General features: G+C 36.6%; 1 protein-coding gene across 1 annotated transcript; it reads left to right on the top strand.

Annotated features, from left to right (window-relative positions):
- Positions 1-3,265: 3,265 nt before the first annotated feature.
- LOC143922758 (uncharacterized) lies at positions 3,266-4,929 on the top strand. Its single transcript, XM_077446098.1, has 3 exons — positions 3,266-3,441; positions 3,515-3,763; positions 3,875-4,929. The coding sequence occupies exons 1-3, from the start codon at positions 3,334-3,336 to the stop codon at positions 4,790-4,792; spliced, it is 1,275 nt and encodes a 424-aa protein (XP_077302224.1). The 5' UTR covers positions 3,266-3,333; the 3' UTR covers positions 4,793-4,929.
- The last annotated feature ends 17,819 nt before the right edge of the window (positions 4,930-22,748 follow it).

Raw genomic sequence — 22,748 nt, 5'->3', positions numbered from 1 at the left:
CGCCTCCTGGAAGTTTGCTCGAGTTATGCTGCAGAACATAATATGCGGTATAATACGAGTAAATCCATGGTATTGATTTTCCGATACGGTCGAGGTCCTCATTTCGTCCCCAACATTATTTTAGATGGGCGTAATCTTGAAACTGTTAGGGAAGTCAAGTATCTGGGACACTTGCTGACGGAGGATCTATCTGATGACCGTGACATCGAAAGACAAAGAAGAGCCATTTGTGTAAGGGCAAATATGCTGGCTAGACGATTTTTCCACTCCAGTGTAGAGGTTAAGAGACAATTATTTATGTCCTTTTGTACTAGCCTCTATACTGGTGAATTATGGACCAGATACAAGCGGGAGACGATGAGGAAGATAAAGGTACAATACAACAACTGTTACCGTGCTCTTTTCGGGTTACCTAGGAGCTGTAGCGCGTCGCAAATGTTTGTAGAAGGGCATGTGCCTCATTTTGAAGCCATTCTCAGGATGAGAGCGGCCTCTCTACGTCTTCGTATATTTTTGTCGCCTAATTGTCTTCTTGCTGCTGCATCTTCTCATTTGCATTCTTCATTGTATGTTAGATGGATGGAACTGCTACACCGACCGCCTTGAATAGACATACAATTATTATTATTTATTATTATTAGACCTATTTATTATTATTTATTTATTATAATTATTATAATTATTATTTATTATTATTATTACTTATTATTATTATTATTTATTATCAGTAATATTTATATATTTACTTATGTATTTATTTATTTATTTTTTGTTTACTATTTTTCAATACTTTTTTTTTATTATCTATATATTATTTATATGGGCGTTGGGGATTGCACTATTCTCCTCATCGTCTGGAATAAAAGCTATTATTATTATTATTATTATTAAACCAGTAGGCTTAAGCGCAAGTGACTATGAAAATGTAATTGATATAATTAGTGACTTCGATTTGAAACATAAAAAATACAAAGATCAGCCTTTAAATGATTTCTGGGTGAGTTTGTCAGAAGAGTACCCCAATTTTTCAAAACAAGCTATTATTGTTTCACTTCCGTTTTCTACAACGAATTTATGCGAAGCGGGATTTTTTTATTATGGAACGAAGTCAAAGTGAAGGAACAGGCTCGACGCCACACCAGATATTTATTTATTCACATTTTTATGTTTATATTATATTATAGTTTTATATCTTAAAGTAATTACTAAATAAATAATGTGTTTTAATAAAACAAAAAATTATTTTTACTAGTAGAAATTACTCAACCTAAAAAGTTAGTGTTCCGTTAAAATTTCCATTGCAGAAAAAGTTTGGGAAACCCTGGTTTATAGAATCCATTCAAAATATTGTGTTTCCTGAATTTTTACCATATTTTCTGATTTTCTTTATTTCTTTCATTATTAATTTTATATTATAAGATTTCATTAAATGTTTTTATTCTTTTTTCTTTCATTGTTATTTTTATATTATAAGATTTCATTATGATGTGGCGGCTCGCTATACGACATGGTCGAGTTTGGTCACCTTCCTGCGAGTGGGGACCAACTCGATTATGTTCGGAGCTGGCCACCTCACTCTGCCTTCAGCTGTCATAAATAAAACACGTGCATTAACATGCCAGTCGTCTCATTCGTTCATCCCCCATTATATGTATAATATGTTTTTATTATGTTATTTTCTTAAATGGGTTTTTACCTGTATAAATAAATAAATTAGATTCGCCATGTTTACGCCGTTTATATTACAAATAGTGAGCGAAGCCGGGTAAAACAACTAGTGTTCAATAAATATGGCGTGACCATCTCGTTCGTAAATGGACCTGAAATCTGGACCCCAATAATTGTGAATACAATTTAATAAGTTTTGTTTGTTTGTTCAAAAACAGAAAACAGACAAAAATTTTAGGAAATACGTAAATCATTTTAAGACTTTTGCGTTAAGTTCTTAAGGTGTGTAAAATCTGAATCGTCGCACTGGCCACGGTTCAAAAATCGCTCTGACATTTAACGTCAAATAAGTGTAATATGTACTCCAAAGCAGCTGTCAAATTGATGCTAGTCACTGCAGCCAACGTTCTCATAATACGACATAAATCGTAATTCGTAAATTGGGTAATTGGACTATTCGTCACTTTGCCGTGGTCATAAAGACAATTTTTGCCATGAAAATTGCGAATACACAATCTTTGGCATTCAAGTTCTCGTTAGTATGATGGACTTTTCGGCTGCCAGATGTTCCGTTATAGAGATTTTAGTGACTTTGTGACCAGTAATCACCGAACCGTAAATTGATATACGTCTTTTTTTCAAATATTACATATTAAAAACATCTAAGCACTTAGAATTTTAGTCTATTTTTGTTAATATAATAATAAAAAAGGTCAGTATAAATAATAAATGGTCAGTCTCTAAACATAAACGGTGAGTATTAATGTGAAATGGCAAGTTTTATTTTGACGAATGACCAATATTACTCTTTGGCTGGTATCACTACTGTTGCGTAGGGGTGAGTGGCGGATCCAAGTAAAAGGCCAAAGTCGTGTCACAGCATTTATTGATGATTAAGGAGATATGTACACGCACTGCCAGTTCTCCGTCCAAAATGTCTTGATATCGCCTAAATACCGCCTTATAAGGGGCAGGTCTCTCAGAGCATCTTCGACGTCCGATTTGTTTACCTATTGTTATGGTCACGTACTGGATGTGCCACGGAAGTTTCCCACGCTATCGCTGTGGATTCTGAGAACTCTACCGGACTGCGACCGAGTTACTGCTACCCCCGCTAATGCATTCAGGGGAGATAATCCTCGAAACCAATTACAACGGTCACACAGTCTCTGGGATGCTACTTGGCCTAATCCGATCGCACTTACTCGGCCTAATCCGAGTGTACGTAACACTACAAATTTAATACGATCTGGATAGACAATTTTATCCATCAGGCATTGCAGTAAGTTTTGGCGAATGTACGTCAAATTTTTATACTGTCTACTTGTTATTTATGTTGAAGATAAATAATATAATAATGACCATTTTGACAAAAAATAATCACAAATTAGTCAAAAATTGCCCTCCCTCCTGGAAAAAACTGAAATGACATCCCTGTACTAAATATTTCTACAACAATACACAATGAAGTATACAATTAAAATATCTTTGATGATTTCTTTATTAAAATGAACATTTTTTTCTATATACTACTTATCAGTAAATTTAGCTTTTGTCCAATTGTCACTCATTTTGCTACTGGTGTTGAAGTATTGTCAACATAAAAAAAAGTTGGTCTTGACGTCTCGGGTCAGTTGTCACTTGGACATTTGTATTTACGACACCATGGAGTGCAGACTTTGTCTGTGCTCTGCTCCACTCGATTCTTCCGTCTCCATCTATGACGACCCTCATCCACTGGTTCAGCGCATTCAGAAGTGCTGTCAGATGCCGGTCCGTTATGGGCATTTTTAATCCATTGCTATTAAAATTCGTTACCATTCGTTGTTATCATTCTCATTTGCAGGTTGAGAAAGGTGACAATTTTCCAGATACGATATGCTTGGTGTGTGTCAAAAATCTGGAATTATTTAACACTTTCCGAAACGTTTGTATTCAAAGTATCGAAACGGCGAAGCTGAGGTTAGTTGAACGTGTGCAAATTAAGACGGAAGAAGTTTTACTTGAAGATTTGACATGGAAAGATGAAATGGATGTAATTTCTCCATCAAACATTTGCGATTCAATCGTTGACAATATGACTAATGATTCTGAGGTAAATATCTGTTTTATAGAAAATGTAAATTTAGCGCCCAAGTTAACTCTAACTGTGCTTTTAAAGTGTCTCAAACGTTTAATATTGTATGACGTTTGTCTTATTTTACAGAAAAACAGAGAAAAGTTTATTTTGGGCAACTATATAACAGAAATGGTGGACGATATTGAAATTCCACATTCCGCACAATCTGGAATGGACCATCAGATTAACATTCAAAATATGTGTAATGACATAGAATCCCACTCTAGGATAAATCCACATGAATGTAATATTTGTTTTAAATCATTTACTCGGAAAAGAAATCTCGTTGCACATATTAAATCTCACACTGGGGACAAACCATATAAATGTGATATTTGTTTTAAATCATATTCGTTAAAAAGTCATCTTGTTGTTCACGTGAAATCTCACACTGGGGAAAAGCCACACAAATGTAATATTTGTTTCAAATCGTTTTCCCTAAAAAACAATCTTGTTGCACATGTGAAATCTCACACTGAGGAAAATTCGCACAGATGTGCTGTTTGTTTCAGATCGTTTGCTCTAAAACGCTATCTTGGCGCGCACATGAAATATCACACTGGGGTTAAGCCGCATAAATGTGACATTTGTTTCAGATCGTTTGCTCAAAAGTCTTTACTCTTGAGACATGAACGATCTCATACTGGAGAAAAACCATATAAATGTGATATCTGTTTAAAATCATATTCTCTAAAAAGTAGTCTCTTTGACCATTTGAAATCTCACACTGGGGAAAAGCTGCACAAATGTAATATTTGCTTTAAATCGTTTACTCGAAAAAATGGTCTTGTTTCACACATGATAGCTCACACTGGGGTAAAATCCCATAAATGTAATATTTGTTTCAAATCATTTGCTCGGAACTATGACCTTTTAAGACATGAAAGATCCCATACCAACGAAAAACCACATAAATGTGATATTTGTTTAAAATCATATTCTCTAAAAAGTCATCTTGTTGTACATATGAAATCTCACACTGGGGGAAAAGCCACACAAATGTAATATTTGTTTCAAATCGTTTGCTAACAAATCTCTTCTTTTGAGACATGAAAGATCTCATACGTAAAAAGTTGTATAAATTATGTGATTTTTTTTGCTTCAAATCTTTTTTTGCTCGAAAAAGTCATCTTCTACATATGAAAAAAACTTTTATTTAGTTTAATTTTTAAAATCTTATTTTGTTTTTGATCATTTGCTCACAAATTTATTAGTTTGGTTCGTAGTAATGTGAAGTATGCCTCAATCATTTGGTCTCCTTATTACCAAACTCATATTGAGCATTTAGAAACAATCCAGAAGCGTTTTTTGCGTCATTTATCCTATAAGACTGGTCTTAAAAACTGTTACCATCTTATAATGACAGACTTTCTTTTTTCCATATTGCAAGTTTGTCTCAGCGCAGAAGGGTTTCTGATTTTTTAATATTATACAAGATTGCTAATGGTACTCTTGACACATGTTTTAAATGAGACTAACTTTAACGTTAATGCCCGATTTACCAGATGCACAAATCTTTTTTATCCACCAATTTGTCAAAGCAACATTTCTTTCAATAGTGCAATCGTTCGTATGTGCCGTATTTACGATAGCTTAGATCAGTGCTTCCCAATTACTTTCATGTCCCGACCCCCTAAATCAGAAATAATTAATTCCTGGCCCCTAAAAATTTTTTTTCTAGTTAAAAGGTTTATTTGGCAGTAATTATTACAATTATAATACACATATTTATATTCAACACAAAATTATAGGAACTTGCTTAAAAACATTTTTTTTAAATAAAAACTATGCACACATGAAACAATTTAATGCGATAGTTGAGGTCGCATGTTTTTACATAACAAATCGATATCGGGTTCAATGTCAGAATCTTCCAAAGTTTCCGTGGAAAGGCATGACCTTTGCTTATTTTTTAATATAATGACGAAAATGTTGTTTCGCATAGGTACGTAGTCGCGAAAGGAATAAGAGTTACCAGGGCTTCTTTTCCAATAGCAGGATATTCTTGCTGTCGCCTTAACCAAAATTTTGAAATACTTTATTCATTTAATTCCACTTCAAGCAAATTATTTCAGCTGATATCGATCAACTCTTCTTGGGCTGTCCACGTAATATGATCATATTTTAAGGACTTGGCAAATTGTGTTATTATCCAATTGTACCTTTCATCCTCATTCAAGTTTGGGAAATATTTCCTTAAATATATATATACATTCCCTAAATATGTAATGTGGAAAAATATTCATAAATGAATATTTGTACTGTCTACTGAATATTTTCACGGCCCCCGCGAGAAATCCTACTGCCCCCCCCAGGGGGTCGCGACCCCCAATTTGGGAAGCACTGGCTTAGATGATTGTACCAACCTCTTTAGTGACTCTTTTAGTATTTTTAGGACAAAGGTGAAGAAAATAATCTGTGGTTGATTTGCTTCTTCACCTTCTTTGTCTATCTTTTTCTCTTTTACTTTATCTGTTTCTTTTTTTAAAATCTTGATGTTTTTGTAATTTTACTTTTTTATATTACCATGTGGTGCTCACTGTAAATGGAATATTATATTTTTATTTGTGTTTATTATTATTTTTTGTCTCACCATACAACTTTCTTTTTATATTTTATTCTGTATGTGTGCCTATTTTAATAAATAAATAAATATCTTGTTGGCAAGATAAAAACTTCCACTAGTGAAAAATTCACATGAGGCAAAAACCCCACTAGTGTTACTAGTTGTAAATAATTTTTTTCTGTTAATTAGTTCTAAATAATTTTGTATTGTATAGACAATCCTAAATAATTTTAGTATCAGTTGTATTTGACGCTTGGTGCTCGACATATGTCCGAAAAAAACTTTATATTACTTGGAGATGGTCCATTGTCCTGAAATTTGCCCTAAACCCTGCCTGTTCTGTCGGTTGGTTTTCATTGAGGATATTCTTCAGCCTTTGTGTAATAATCTTTGTGAAGATCTTATAAAAAGAGACAAAAATTATTGTATATATTATGGGAGGAGGATATAACAGAACCTACATATATGTATAATTTACAATAAAAATACCAAAGTGTTTGGGAATATTATCAACAATAAAGAAACACAATTAATTATTAACATTTTGTTTATTTTTCATATACAATTCCACTTAAAGATCAATAAATAAATAAATAAAAATTACATGAAGAACATTTTTTATTACAACTAAGCACATACATATGTACATATGTTAAATAGTAATTTGTAAAATATAAAATGATCAAAAGGTCAGTAATTATAATAATAATAACTATTTATTATATAAACTTTAAAAATAATTTCCAAATCAAAAGGTTATAACAATGTGGATAAACACAAATCAGATGTTGGTCAGTTGTTATGAAACTTTTGAAATTTTACAAAAATAATTGAACAATAAAATAAATTGTACATTAAATTTGGTAATTTCATTCGTTTGAGATGAGTGAAAAATAATATTTTTAATAAAAGCAGCAATTAATATTGCATAGAAATAAAATTCCGTAGGAATTTTTTCTCAAAAATAAGCATGGAAAAAAACCGGTGACTTTTTCATCGTAAACGTAAATGAGGTTTGTAAAAATAATCTGATTACACTGGTTTTAAAAAAAACCGTCTTGTATGTATTACATTATCCAACGCATCCCGCATAGATTTTAACAGATTGTGATTATGATTGCGATCGCATGAGTTTTTTTTTTTCAAAAAAATTAAATATATTTTTAATTATTAATAATTCTGCAGCTCTACTGATTCTGAAAATGAATGAATCGATAATAATCAATTCCCAAGTAATAACTCTTTATATGATTTTGACAACGAACCTGAAATTATTATTGATAATGTAACGTAGAGATTAGGTGGGTGGTGCTCGTGGACCAATGGCTTACGAGCGCTGATCACCTGATCTCTCGCTCGCGCCAAAATGTCCTCGCCTAATGAATAAGCCGTATGTAACGGCCAATGGGATCGCCCCACTCATCGACCAATAGTTTACATGTATGTGTATTGTGCCCAACGGGTATAAATATGGGGCGCTCTCGGTCTGGAAAGCATTCCGACCTGGAGCGCCAACGAGAGCAGACCAATAAACCGCTACTACAACTTCCTGCGTCTTTCTCTCCGATTCTGGAAGCCCCCACCTCACGTCCACGCAACATTGGTGTCAGTCAAGTGGAATCGGAGATGAGCAGAGCAACGAAGAAATAGAAATAGTCGGCGACCGAAGAGATCTGACGACAGCTGAGCTACTTCGTGCCATGGACAGAATGCCATGTGCCATGCATTGCATTTGGCGGCATTCAAAGGCGAGAGAGGACCACCCAGCGAGCTTACATTGGCGGGCAACGATTGGTGACATACCGTGTCAAATGGTTGTCGACACCGGTGCAGAGATTTTTGTTCTAACTTAGAACTATATCAACAGCTCCCCAGAAACCGGCATTAAGTGCTGAACGACAAAAGGAGGAGGGCGATACAGGCGTCAAAGTCTCCTTCTTACCTACACATCGTAAAATGGATCGAGGTCAAGATCAAGTGCATGAGCAAATCATAATCATAATCAAGGGAAATTTCGCCGTGGCCGATATCCATGACGAAGTCCTGCTAGGAGTGGACTTCGTGCGGAAAATCGGAGTTTTCGAAATTTCAACGAAAAAGTCATGAAACCAGTTGTTTCAGAATATTGTTGTTACTACATACTGTGTGTAGATAAAGTAAACAGTATCCAGAGATAGAACACTTGGGAACCGGAGGAGAAAATTCCTGAGGATTGACGGCAGGAGGTTGCTGTCTGAGGATATCATAAAACAACCAATCATTCCTTAGTTTTTATTTAAGACTCAATCTGCTTTCGGTCTCAAACATCCAAAGCATCCCGCATACATCTTAACAGATTATGATTATGATTGCGATCGGATGAATTTTTAATACAAAAAAATTAAATATTTTAATTATTAATAAATTATCAATTCCGTTGATCGGATGTCAAATGGTTGTCGACACCGGTGCAGAGATTTTTGTTCTAACTTAGAATTATATCAACAGCTCCCCAGAAACCGGTATTAAGTGCTGAACGAAAAAAAGGAGGAGAGCGAGACAGGCGTCAAAGTCTCCTTCTTACCTACACATCGTAAAATGGATTGAGGTCAAGATCAAGTGCATGAGCAAATCATAATCATAATCAAGTGAAATTTCGCCGTGGCCGATATCCATGACGAAGTCCTGCTAGGAGTGGACTTCGTGCGGAAAATCGGAGTTTTCGAAATTTCAACGAAAAAGTCATGAAACCAGTTGTTTCAGAATATTGTTGTTACTACATACTGTGTGTAGATAAAGTAAACAGTATCCAGAGATAGAACACTTGGGAACCGGAGGAGAAAATTCCTGAGGATTGACGTCAGGAGGTTGCTGTCTGAGGATATCATAAAACAACCAATCATTCCTTAGTTTTTATTTAAGACTCAATCTGCTTTCGGTCTCAAACATCCAAAGCATCCCGCATACATCTTAACAGATTATGATTATGATTGCGATCGGATGAATTTTTAATACAAAAAAATTAAATATTTTAATTATTAATAAATTATCAATTCCGTTGATCGGTTGTCAAATGGTTGTCGACACCGGTGCAGAGATTTTTGTTCTAACTTAGAATTATATCAACAGCTCCCCAGAAACCGGTATTAAGTGCTGAACGAAAAAAAGGAGGAAAGCGAGACAGGCGTCAAAGTCTCCTTCTTACCTACACATCGTAAAATGGATTGAGGTCAAGATCAAGTGCATGAGCAAATCATAATCATAATCAAGTGAAATTTCGCCGTGGCCGATATCCATGACGAAGTCCTGCTAGGAGTGGACTTCGTGCGGAAAATCGGAGTTTTCGAAATTTCAACGAAAAAGTCATGAAACCAGTTGTTTCAGAATATTGTTGTTACTACATACTGTGTGTAGATAAAGTAAACAGTATCCAGAGATAGAACACTTGGGAACCGGAGGAGAAAATTCCTGAGGATTTACGTCAGGAGGTTACTGTCTGAGGATATCATAAAACAACCAATCATTCCTTAGTTTTTATTTAAGACTCAATCTGCTTTCGGTCTCAAACATCCAAAGCATCCCGCATACATCTTAACAGATTATGATTATGATTGCGATCGGATGAATTTTTAATACAAAAAAATTAAATATTTTAATTATTAATAAATTATCAATTCCGTTGATCGGTTGTCAAATGGTTGTCGACACCGGTGCAGAGATTTTTGTTCTAACTTAGAATTATATCAACAGCTCCCCAGAAACCGGTATTAAGTGCTAAACGAAAAAAAGGAGGAAAGCGAGACAGGCGTCAAAGTCTCCTTCTTACCTACACATCGTAAAATGGATTGAGGTCAAGATCAAGTGCATGAGCAAATCATAATCATAATCAAGTGAAATTTCGCCGTGGCCGATATCCATGACGAAGTCCTGCTAGGAGTGGACTTCGTGCGGAAAATCGGAGTTTTCGAAATTTCAACGAAAAAGTCATGAAACCAGTTGTTTCAGAATATTGTTGTTACTACATACTGTGTGTAGATAAAGTAAACAGTATCCAGAGATAGAACACTTGGGAACCGCAGGAGAAAATTCCTGAGGATTGGCGTCAGGAGGTTGCTGTCTGAGGATATCATAAAACAACCAATCATTCCTTAGTTTTTATTTAAGACTCAATCTGCTTTCGGTCTCAAACATCCAAAGCATCCCGCATACATCTTAACAGATTATGATTATGATTGCGATCGGATGAATTTTTAATTCAAAAAAATTAAATATTTAAATTATTAATAAATTATCAATTCCGTTGATCGGAATTACGATTCTATTATAATTTAATAGATGCAATATTTATATCAGAAGAGATCGTCTGAAGATGCCAGTTAGAAATCAGAATACTATAGAGCCATGAAGAAAAAAATTAACTTTGAGACACATGGTTGAGTGAAAATAATCACTTCGTGATTTTTTTTCATCAAAAATCAAATCAAAAATCAAATCAAAAATCATTCCGGTTATGAATCACAAAATTCGTAACCGAAAAGACAAAAATGTTGTGAAAACGATTATTTCAACGCCCTGAACATATTTGAATGAAAATTTATATTTGTATTCTTTTTTGGTCGGAATTCGTAAGCCGGAAGTAGAACTTTTGTCTTGTGTAAGTTGTCCTACATTTGTGTTCAATTTGTATTGAAAATGCTCATTGCCGGTATGTGTGAACGTGTAAGTACATACATACATATGTATGTTCGATTATCGAATTTTGTTTTTTATCCTTCTTATATTCCTCAAATACATAGATTACTATATGTAAAAAACGAATCAATGAAGCGATGTTTTTTACTTTATAAAATTTTCGGATGTGTTTTATTTAATCTTAGAAATTTATGGATGCGAACCGAAAATTTAAATAATGTAGCCAAAATCCCAAAATTAGTACGCCAACATGGGTGTATATTTTGCGTGAAACATCGGGAGAGTTTGCAAATCGCAATTGAACGTTTATGAGATATGAAAACATGCAATTGAACTTTTTTTTCTTATACATTTCAAATCCCGGTGCTTGCACCGGGATCCCGGGATCGGAAATTCCCAGCACCGCAATCCCGGTGCTGAAGTAACCTTCCGGGATTGGAAGCAATCGAAAACGTCTGCACATATGTAACTAGAACAGCGTTCATCAAAATTACAAAAGGACAAAAAGGTGTGTGTATTGAAATAACATCACGTGTCCTCAATAAATTCTACAATATCATAAGAAGGATGTCTTATGACAATAAAATGAGAAAGATGGCATGTCTTTCCATACATTCGCCACAAATTTAACAGCAGAACTCTGCCTAAGAGCCTCAGACTAAGAAAGAAATGAAAACATAGCACCTTTGGGATGGCGGTACTTCAAATGTGTATACCATCGTCAGGCAATGTGGAAAAATATATACGATTATCAAAAATAATCACCAAATTATCAATTAGAATATAAAAAACGAACGAAAAGAGAGGAGACGTCAACCGAGAATATGCCAAAGAACACATAGGAGAATTCCTCGTTGGCGAAGGACAGCTAGAAACACCGGTTTTCTAACATGGAGAACCTTAAAAAGAGACTTAACTAATAAAAATTATCCTCGAAATGTGACAAAAATTTACACAATAGGGTAATAAAAGATAATAATCTCTCAGAAGAGTCAATGCACGAAATCATTCACCTATTCGGCAATGAAAGAAATTCGACTCCTGAATGCAATTCGTGGCACAAAAACATCAATTTCAAATATCGACGACTCTATCAACGAATATAACTTGCTAAAAATAAATCGTTGATACAAGTTTTAGTATTTTGGAAAATGTGAAATATTACCAAACACAAAAATGATTTGCGAATCTCCAGTTATTGGGCGCTGACAGACCTGAGAGATAACTGCTAGGATTTCTGGACTCGGCTCGACCCGGCCGGGTAATGACTTAAAACCCGGCTCCGGATGCACTAGCGAAACGCTCAGAAATTATATTTAAAAAGTTATTGAAGCTCTTTTCATTCGCCATAAATTTAACAGCAGAACTCTGCCCACGCTGTAGAAGCAGATCTTTGGGATGGCGGTACTTCAAATGTGTATACCCTCGTCAGGCAATGTGGAAAAATATAAACGTTTATTAAAATTAATCACCAATTATCATTTAGAATATAGTAAACGAACGAAAAGAGAGGAGACGTCAACCGAGAAATTGCCAAAGAACACATAGGATAATTCCTTGTTGGCGAAGGACAGCTAGAAACACCGGTTTTCTAACATGGAGAATCTTAAAAAGAGACTTAACTAATAAAAATTATCTTCGAAATGTGACTACAATTTTCACGAAAGGGTAATAAAAGATAATAATCTCTCAGAAAAGATAATAATCTCCCTCCCCAGCATTAGCTTCAGAGAAATCTACGAATAGTGGAATGCAGACGTAAACAATACGGCGTACTGAAATTTCGCTAAATTTAGAATTTCACCCATATATTATTTTTATATACTGATATACTGTAATATATTTGTATTTCTTTATTATATGTTTTTTACCTCCTTCTATAATTTTTTTCCAGAATCGTATAATGAAACAAGAATTCAAAATTTGGAAATTTTTGATTTTAATTTGGGACCCGAATCCACCGGGTTTTCAAAATTGTGGACCCGGATACGTCGGGTTTTGAAAACCCGGATTTTCAGAAACCCTAATATCTACCGCCATGACAATGACAGATTGTCTCAGGATCTAGATCCGATAATAATCGACAGTATTTTGGTTGGCTAAGCACCAGGATTCTGGCGACAATATATATTGTCTCAGGATCTAAAAAATGGTATAAACATATTTTGGGAAGTGTGACGTATAATCAAACACAAGAAACTGCCGCCGTGACTGAAAAAAGACACTGTCGCAAAATACCACGAGTAGGCTAGACCAGGGACGAACGTAACAGTCATCATTAGTCACCGGAGCCTGAGGGGGCCGTGTATTGTTCAAAGGTTGTAAATGCATTGTTTAAGGTTTGCCGAACAATGAATAGCACTGTGACTATCCTACCTGTAGTCATCATATTTCGATTATGTATGAACATATGTAAATATCTAGGTAGATATATAGAAGAATCCGAGGCCCTGGAACGATAATGTAGAGCCCTATGATAAATTAAAAATAGATATTAGTATTTTTAATATGTCGAAGATATATCAAAACTATTAGAAAAATACCTCTAAACATAAAAATATGAATAAATAAAGCACTTAATGACTTTGATGATATATGTAAGTCCTTGAATTGCATATCTTCTTGATATCAGACACAATATTGGTAGGTTGTATTCTACATAATATCTGGTATGCTGTCGAGCCTGTCCCTGCACTTTGACTTCGTTGCAGCATAATAAGAAAATCGCGCTTCGCATAAATACATAGGTTGTAGAAAACGGAAGTAAAACAATAATGGCTTGTTTTAAAAAATTGGGGTACTCTTCTGACAAACTCAACTCACCCAGAAATCATTTAAAGGCTGATCTTTGTATTTTTGTTTCAAATCAGTCACTAATTAAATTAATTAGATTTTTAAGGCGCTTAAGCCTACTGGTTTAGCTGTCCCGAATAATGGATTCTGAACCCAGGAATCATACTTACGGAAAATATTGCAAGAGTTGTTTTCATGTTATACATATACATAGCCCATAGGTGTTGTAAAAATAGTTTGGAAACTTCTTTAACTTTCTCTATTGACTCAGATGTATGTTTTAAAAATCGCGCCTGTCAGTTGATTTAAATTATTGTAAGAAGACGGCCGATGAGAAGAAACAATAGTGGATTTTCTTGCCATACAAGGATGAAAACAGCGAGAATTCAAAACATACGTAGGTACATACACACAGGGAAAAATACCCTATTTACATATGTATGTAAATAAATTTTTGTGCATAACCAACACCTTCGTCTCAATCACCCTATCCCCATAATGTAAAATACAATATCTATTACACAGAAGAATAACATTGAACCACCACAAAAAAAGAGAATTACCGCAATCCTTAACCTACATACATACAATAAAATCGTCGTTGTATTGAATTGTATTATAATATATTAAACACATGAAAATCCTTATGGAATGAAAAAGAAATTTCCAACAGTTACATTTACAAGCCATCCGATGGATGATTTATTATTATTTTTCTGAGAAATTGACGAAAACTTGTAACATTTCAAACTCAATTTTATTTCATTGTGTACTAATAGATGGGAAAAAATATCATCGTTCATCATAATTCACTTCATAAATACATCATAAAACATGGCCACTAGTATTATATAATTGAATAGATGTAATATTTATATTAGAAGATACCAGTTAGGACAGAACGTCATTGACCGAAAAGAAAGGAAACAAAGACCGCGTGATTGCCGACGAACATAATAGTGTAGGTTCGTTCGCGCCAAAATGTCCTCGCCGAATGAGTAAGCCGTATCTAACGGCCAATAGGATCGCCTAACTCATCGACAGCAGCCCTCGTCAGCAGAAGGCCAGCCTCATCCAGCAGGGAGTCGTGCCGAGGCTGCTCCAGCTGCTGCAGCTGCCCGACTCCACGCCCCAACACCTTCCTCTCGACGCGGCCATCACAATAGGTTCTCTAGCCAAAATGTTGCATCGTTGGTCGACCTCGGAGTCGTGGGTGTTTTGATCGAAACCCTTCGACCGAATACCGATGCGTGCTCATGTGCCCTTTGTTCAGACTACTTGTCTGATGGTCGGCTTTCGTGGCCTTACGACCCACGATTTGGCCGATGTTTTTTGGTGCTGACCACCCTGGTCAGCGTACACGACTTGTTCGCCAACGGTCGCCGCGTAAACATTGGTGTTTACGTGGCCCACGTTCTCGTCACCGAGTCCCGATCAGCTCGGCCTTGATCGGCTGACGATACTGGAAGTACAGCTTCAGTATACGTCTGGTGAGAAGTGAGGAAACCTTGGATCGTCCACTTTGTGCAATCTACTATTAGAATTTCCCCCTGCTAAAGAACCAGTGCTTGATCAAGGTGTTGTAGAAATGTTGCGGGGACGTGAAGAGGGGGCTTCCACAATCGGAGAGAAAGACGCAGGACTGTTTTAGAAGTCGTTTATGACATTTTGGCGCGAATGAGAGATCAGGTGATTAGCGCTCGTAAACCATCGGTCCACGAGCGCCACCCACCTAATCTCTATGTTACACTAGTAGCACAAACGTGTCCTTCAAATGTGTTGTCCTATTCAGAGAACAGAGACGGCTCAAAAGAAGGATCTGATCAGACTGGTTTAAAAAACCAAAAAATGAGCTCAAAACCGTCATGTATGTACTAAATTATCCAAAGCGTCCTGCATACATCTTAACAGATTGTGATGTATGCAGGATGAAGATTTTTTTTCACATTAAAATTGTGCATTCTTTTGTAAAAGTGAAATAGGTTTGAACTAAAAAACACTTTGTGTGTGGGTGTTAAAATGTGGCCATCGAAAACGTCTGCACATAACTAGAACAGCGTTCATCAATATTACAAAAGGACAAAAAGGTTAGTGTATTGAAATTACATCACGTGTCCTCAATAAATTCTACAATATCATAAAAAGGATGTCCACTGATGAAATTATTAATATCGATCCAGCAATACGATAACACAGAGAAAGACATCAAAGAAATTGTCATTTTTCGGCTAGGGTGCACTGGCGAAATGCTCATAAATTATATTAAAAAAGTTATTGAAGCTCTTTGGATTCGCCATAAATTTAACAGCAGAACGCTGCCCACGCTGTAGAGGCAGACTAAGAAAGAAATGAAAAAATAACACCTTTGGGATGGCGGTACTTCAAATGTGTATACCATCGTCAGGCAATGTGGAAAAATATAAACGATTATTAAAACTAATCACCAATTACACTGAGCAACAAAAAATCACGTTTTTGAGTTACCAGAGCGGAGACTAGCCAATCTTTACTAAGTTTGGATATATTTTTGTATATATGGTTGTATCGCGTAATATGTTAGGTGCAAGCGAGATGGCATATAATCCACCTCACAGATCGGTCGGACTACATGCCATGACATATTAAGATGACAGACACAACTCAAATAATAGTGTCTTTAATCTCTGAATCTGGAACTTGATATAAGGTTCGAAGAATTCAATTTTTTTAAAACTGTTTCTTTTATATCTTCCCCTTTTATTATGATGACAAATTAAAATTTCATAGTACTACAAAATGGATTAAAATCATTTTCAGTTTTGAGATTAATTAACTGGGCTAACGTAAAATATGCATTATTAGAAATTAATCACGATCAAGTACTTAATTTGCATTTTAATAATATTTCGGTTCAAAAATTTTGGTCGGAAATATACGTTGACAATGAAACCAATATAAAGATTTGGCAACAATTGTTTTATTAATATTATCTATATTTCCCACTACCGTATATTGCGAAAGATCATTCAGTGTAATTGCACAAAATTTAGAAACCAGCTGACAGACGCAAACTTAGAAGCAGCAATGCGGCTTGCACTGGAAGAAAGGACTATTGAGCAATTTCCACTGCAAAATGTTAAAATTTCTTTTATTTTATGAACAAATTGATCCATTTTTTTTGTAACTTTAATTTATTTGATTAAATTTGGTGCGGCCACTAGACATTTCCATGGGATTACTATTATCACCTGTGCGGCCACGGTAAAATTTTGCCTGAGAATCCCGACATACGATGGGTCAGGTACCTCGGAGGTAGGCAGGACGACTACCAGCTACTAATTGAGAAACTCACAAAACGCTACGGCAATTCGACGTCCGTATATCAATTTTACGAGAAGGCCCGAGGGGAAGCACGAAATCTGTCGACGAGGTTGTGTGCAGCAATGCGTGGCGCAAAAATTATGTAATTTCATGTCCTCAATAAATTTTTCAATATCATAAGAAGGATGGAATGTCTTTCCATACATTCGCCCCTTTTTTGTCAAAGGGACTGTCAAAAGGGAAAAATCAAATAAATGTGAAACTTGTTTAAAGTCGTTTGCTCAACAATAGGACCTCACGATAAACAAAACAAATCACATTGGATAAAAACCATACGAATGTGACATTTGCTTAACCCTTTGTGTCCCAGTGGTGCCGTGGAATGACCACAATTTCAATATTTTTCCCTAGTGTCCCAGTGGTTCGATTTCGACACCACTTCGATTTTAGCGTTACCAGAGAAAAAAAAAAAAAGAGGTTGGGCCACAAAGGGTTAAAGTCGTTTAATAAAAATTCAAACCTTCGGAAACACAAAAAAGTAATACATATAAAATAATGCATCTAGCTTTATTGACTCAGATGAAGAATTTATTCGCAGAAGGGCCAAAGAAGCATTCTAAGACGATTGTATCGTAAAAATAACAAAAATTACGATTTGTACATCCATAAGCTCAGCTGACCCAGGTCCCCTTTTTTGTCAAAGGGACTATGCATCAGGATCAGTACCTGATTGCTCTGCAAAATGTGTTTTTGCCTTCAATAGTAGACATTACGACTGCAGGTACAGCATACCATTTTATGCAAAATAATGCACCTTGGTACATAAAAACGAAAGTAAAAAACTTCCTGGCCTTCCATAATATCCGGTTACTTCCTTGGCCAGGCAAATCACCAGACCTAAAGCCTATCGAAAATGTCTGAAGCTTTTTAAATTTAAAATAAAGAGTACTTTAACGTTGAGATTATGTGGGTGGCGGTAGATAGATAATAAAAGTATTGCAAAATCTGTCAATGGAAAAAAAGCCGCGTACTGGGCAGATTGTCACAAAACAAACTTACGGTAAACAATTTGTCAGAAGTACATTCGCGTAGCACATGCTTTAATATTGCAGTCACACCGACATTTAGAAATTATATTAAAAAAGTTATTGAAGCTCTTTGCATTCGCCATAAATTTAACAGCAGAACTCTGCCCACGCTGTAGAAGCAGACCTTTGGGATGGCGGTACTTCAAATGTGTATACCATCGTCAGGCAACGGTAAGTACTTTATTTTAATTATTTCTTGTATATTATATATTAAATATTATTATTTTATATTATATGTATATTAAATATATGTAAATCCTTATTGATTCGAAAAAATTTTCCTCAACCCCAAAATTGTTGTTTTTCAACTATTTGCTTACTAGTAATAGTATATATCTGAAATTTATTGTATTCCACAAGGATATCCTAATGAATCGAACGCGAAAAAATTCAAAAATACTCATGGATATGTATATGATTTATTGGTCAAAAATACGCGCCTCATGGCCAACGCTTGCGCATATAATGTCGGTCGTTCCCACAAAACCCACATTATATTAAAAAATTTGATTATACATATGTATAATCAAAAAAAGGATCTGATCAGACTGGTTTTAAAAAACAAAAAAGAGCGCAAAACCGTCATGTATGTACAAAATTATCCAAAGCATCCCGCAAACATCGGGCGAAACATGTAGAAAAAAGTGTTATTTTTACCATTATATTTTTACCGTTATGCACTAGCAAAATTAACTGTTAGCCGTCAAAACTAGCCGACCAAGGACGACAATTGGAGAACACTATTTAAAAATTTAAATAGGTTGACTGGAGCAAATGGGATGGTAGAGGTTCCACGGGCAACTTAAAGCCGCGATCATGTGTCACCAAGACGAAAGGTGGGGAGTGATGAGGCGACCCCAAAGAGACATTGGAGCTGTCACTCAGTCATTCGGTCCTGACTCACAGAAGCGGGCGCCAATGTCATATTCGATAAAGAACAACGCCACGGTAATCGGGACCGACGGCGAAGTAAAACCAGAAGCTCAAAAAATAGGAGGACTTCCAGTCATTCAGTCATGACTGGTGGAGGAGGAACAACCTGGTTCCCTCGAAACCCACATTATAATAAAAAATTTGAATATACATATAATCAAAATTATTATTTTGAATAAAAATACCAATAATTTTATCTTACTACCGCCATCTATGTATAAAACTAAAGACTACATAGACGTCACCAAGATTTCAAATTTGCAAACTTCAAACGCGTCTTAAACGATATTTTATCTCTATCGTAATGGCGGAGGATCCATTTACTTAAATTGATGACCAAAATGAGTAATGTGTCAAAGTATGAAAACGATCTGATAAGAGGCAAATTTTTTCCAGAATTGGAATCGTAAGTGAAACGTAAATGAGGTTTGTAAATTGATCTGATCACACTGGTTTAAAAAAAAAAACCGTCTTGTATGTATTACATTATCCAAAGCATCCCGCATAGATCTTAACAGATTGTGATTATGATTGCGATCGCATGAGTTTTTTTTTTTTTCAAAAAAATTAAATATATTTTTAATTATTAATAATTCCGCAGCTCTACTGATTCTGAAAATGAATGAATCGACAATAATCAATTCCCAAGTAATAACTCTTTATATGACTTTGAAAACGAACCTGAAATTATTATTGATAATGTAACGTAGAGATTAGGTGGGTGGTGCTCGTGGACCAATGGCTTACGAGCGCTGATCACCTGATCTCTCGCTCGCGCCAAAATGTCCTCGCCTAATGAATAAGCCGTATGTAACGGCCAATGGGATCGCCCCACTCATCGATCAATAGTTTACATGTATGTGTATTGTGCCCAACGGGTATAAATATGGGGCGCTCTCGGTCCGGAAAGCATTCCGACCTGGAGCGCCAACGAGAGCAGACCAATAAACCGCTACTACAACTTCCTGCGTCTTTCTCTCCGATTCTGGAAGCCCCCACCTCACGTCCACGCAACATTGGTGTCAGTCAAGTGGAATCGGAGATGAGCAGTGCAACGAAGAAATAGAAATAGTCGGCGACCGAAGAGATCTGACGACAGCTGAGCTACTTCGTGCCATGGACAGAATGCCATGTGCCATGCATTGCATTTGGCGGCATTCAAAGGCGAGAGAGGACCACCCAGCGAGCTTACATTGGCGGGCAACGATTGGTGACATACCGTGTCAAATGGTTGTCGACACCGGTGCAGAGATTTTTGTTCAAACTTAGAACTGTATCAACAACTCCCCAGAAACCGGCATTAAGTGCTGAACGACAAAAGGAGGAGGGCGAGACAGGCGTCAAAGTCTCCTTCTTACCTACACATCGTAAAATGGATCGAGGTCAAGATCAAGTGCATGAGCAAATCATAATCATAATCAAGTGAAATTTCGCCGTGGCCGATATCCATGACGAAGTCCTGCTAGGAGTGGACTTCGTGCGGAAAATCGGAGTTTTCGAAATTTCAACGAAAAAGTCATGAAACCAGTTGTTTCAGAATATTGTTGTTACTACATACTGTGTGTAGATAAAGTAAACAGTATCCAGAGATAGAACACTTGGGAACCGGAGGAGAAAATTCCTGAGGATTGACGTCAGGAGGTTGCTGTCTGAGGATATCATAAAACAACCAATCATTCCTTAGTTTTTATTTAAGACTCAATCTGCTTTCGGTCTCAAACATCCAAAGCATCCCGCATACATCTTAACAGATTATGATTATGATTGCGATCGGATGAATTTTTAATACAAAAAAATTAAATATTTTAATTATTAATAAATTATCAATTCCGTTGATCGGTTGTCAAATGGTTGTCGACACCGGTGCAGAGATTTTTGTTCTAACTTAGAATTATATCAACAGCTCCCCAGAAACCGGTATTAAGTGCTGAAGGAAAAAAAGGAGGAGAGCGAGACAGGCGTCAAAGTCTCCTTCTTACCTACACATCGTAAAATGGATTGAGGTCAAGATCAAGTGCATGAGCAAATCATAATCATAATCAAGTGAAATTTCGCCGTGGCCGATATCCATGACGAAGTCCTGCTAGGAGTGGACTTCGTGCGGAAAATCGGAGTTTTCGAAATTTCAACGAAAAAGTCATGAAACCAGTTGTTTCAGAATATTGTTGTTACTACATACTGTGTGTAGATAAAGTAAACAGTATCCAGAGATAGAACACTTGGGAACCGGAGGAGAAAATTCCTGAGGATTGGCGTCAGGAGGTTGCTGTCTGAGGATATCATAAAACAACCAATCATTCCTTAGTTTTTATTTAAGACTCAATCTGCTTTCGGTCTCAAGCATCCAAAGCATCCCGCATACATCTTAACAGATTATGATTATGATTGCGATCGGATGAATTTTTAATACAAAAAAATTAAATATTTTAATTATTAATAAATTATCAATTCCGTTGATCGGTTGTCAAATGGTTGTCGACACCGGTGCAGAGATTTTTGTTCTAACTTAGAACTATATCAACAGCTCCCCAGAAACCGGTATTAAGTGCTGAACGAAAAAAAGGAGGAGAGCGAGACAGGCGTCAAAGTCTCCTTCTTACCTACACATCGTAAAATGGATCGAGGTCAAGATCAAGACACGGACCTGTACGAGTTGCCAGAGAGCAAAAACCACGAGTCATACACAGACACCGATAGGAATTTTCACCACGCCAACATCAAGGTTCGCTCATGCTCATGTGGACATAGTGGGACCATTACCACCATCCAATGGACACACATACATCTTGACATGTGTGGACCGCTACACACGATGGTCGGAAGCCATCCCAATCCCGGACATAAAAGCGGAAACAGAGGCAAAACATTCGTTGTAGGGCTGGCCCGTTTTGGAAGCCCAGAAACGATTACGACTGATCAAAGGAGACAGTTCGAATGTGAGCTTTTCAATGCCTTGAGCCAGCTGCTGGGTACGAAGCACAACAGGACAACGACGTATCACCCACAGGTAAATGGACTAGTGGAACGATGGCTTCTAGCACTGAAAGCAGCAATCAGATGCCACGCAACGGGGGCCTGGACGAGAATAATAATCTCGACATACGATGGGTTAGGTTCCTCGGAGGAATTTCTGGCGAGATTCCGATTCACAGCTCGACTTGAGGGAGCACGAAATCTGTCGACGAGGTTGTGTGCAGCAATGAGTGGCGCGGCCATGAACTTCGTCTGCCGGCTTCCACAGGATACGCAGGACGACTACCAGCTAATAATTGAGTAACTCACAACACGCTACGGCAATCGGAAGTTTGTGTATCAATTCTACATGAAGGCCCGAGGGGAAACACGAAATCTGTCGACGAGGTTGTGTGCAGCAATGAGTGGCGCGGCCATGAACTTCGTCTGCCGGCTTCCACAGGATACGCAGGACGACTACCAGCTAATAATTGAGTAACTCACAACACGCTACGGCAATCGGAAGTTTGTGTATCAATTCTACATGAAGGCCCGAGGGGAAACACGAAATCTGTCGACGAGGTTGTGTGCAGCAATGAGTGGCGCGGCCATGAACTTCGTCTGCCGGCTTCCACAGGATACGCAGGACGACTACCAG

The sequence above is a fragment of the Arctopsyche grandis genome, chromosome 2 (genome assembly GCF_051622035.1).
Source record: "Arctopsyche grandis isolate Sample6627 chromosome 2, ASM5162203v2, whole genome shotgun sequence".
NCBI lineage: Eukaryota > Metazoa > Arthropoda > Insecta > Trichoptera > Hydropsychidae > Arctopsyche > Arctopsyche grandis.
Note: the sequence above shows the minus strand (reverse complement) of the source record. Positions and strands in the feature narration are given on the sequence as shown.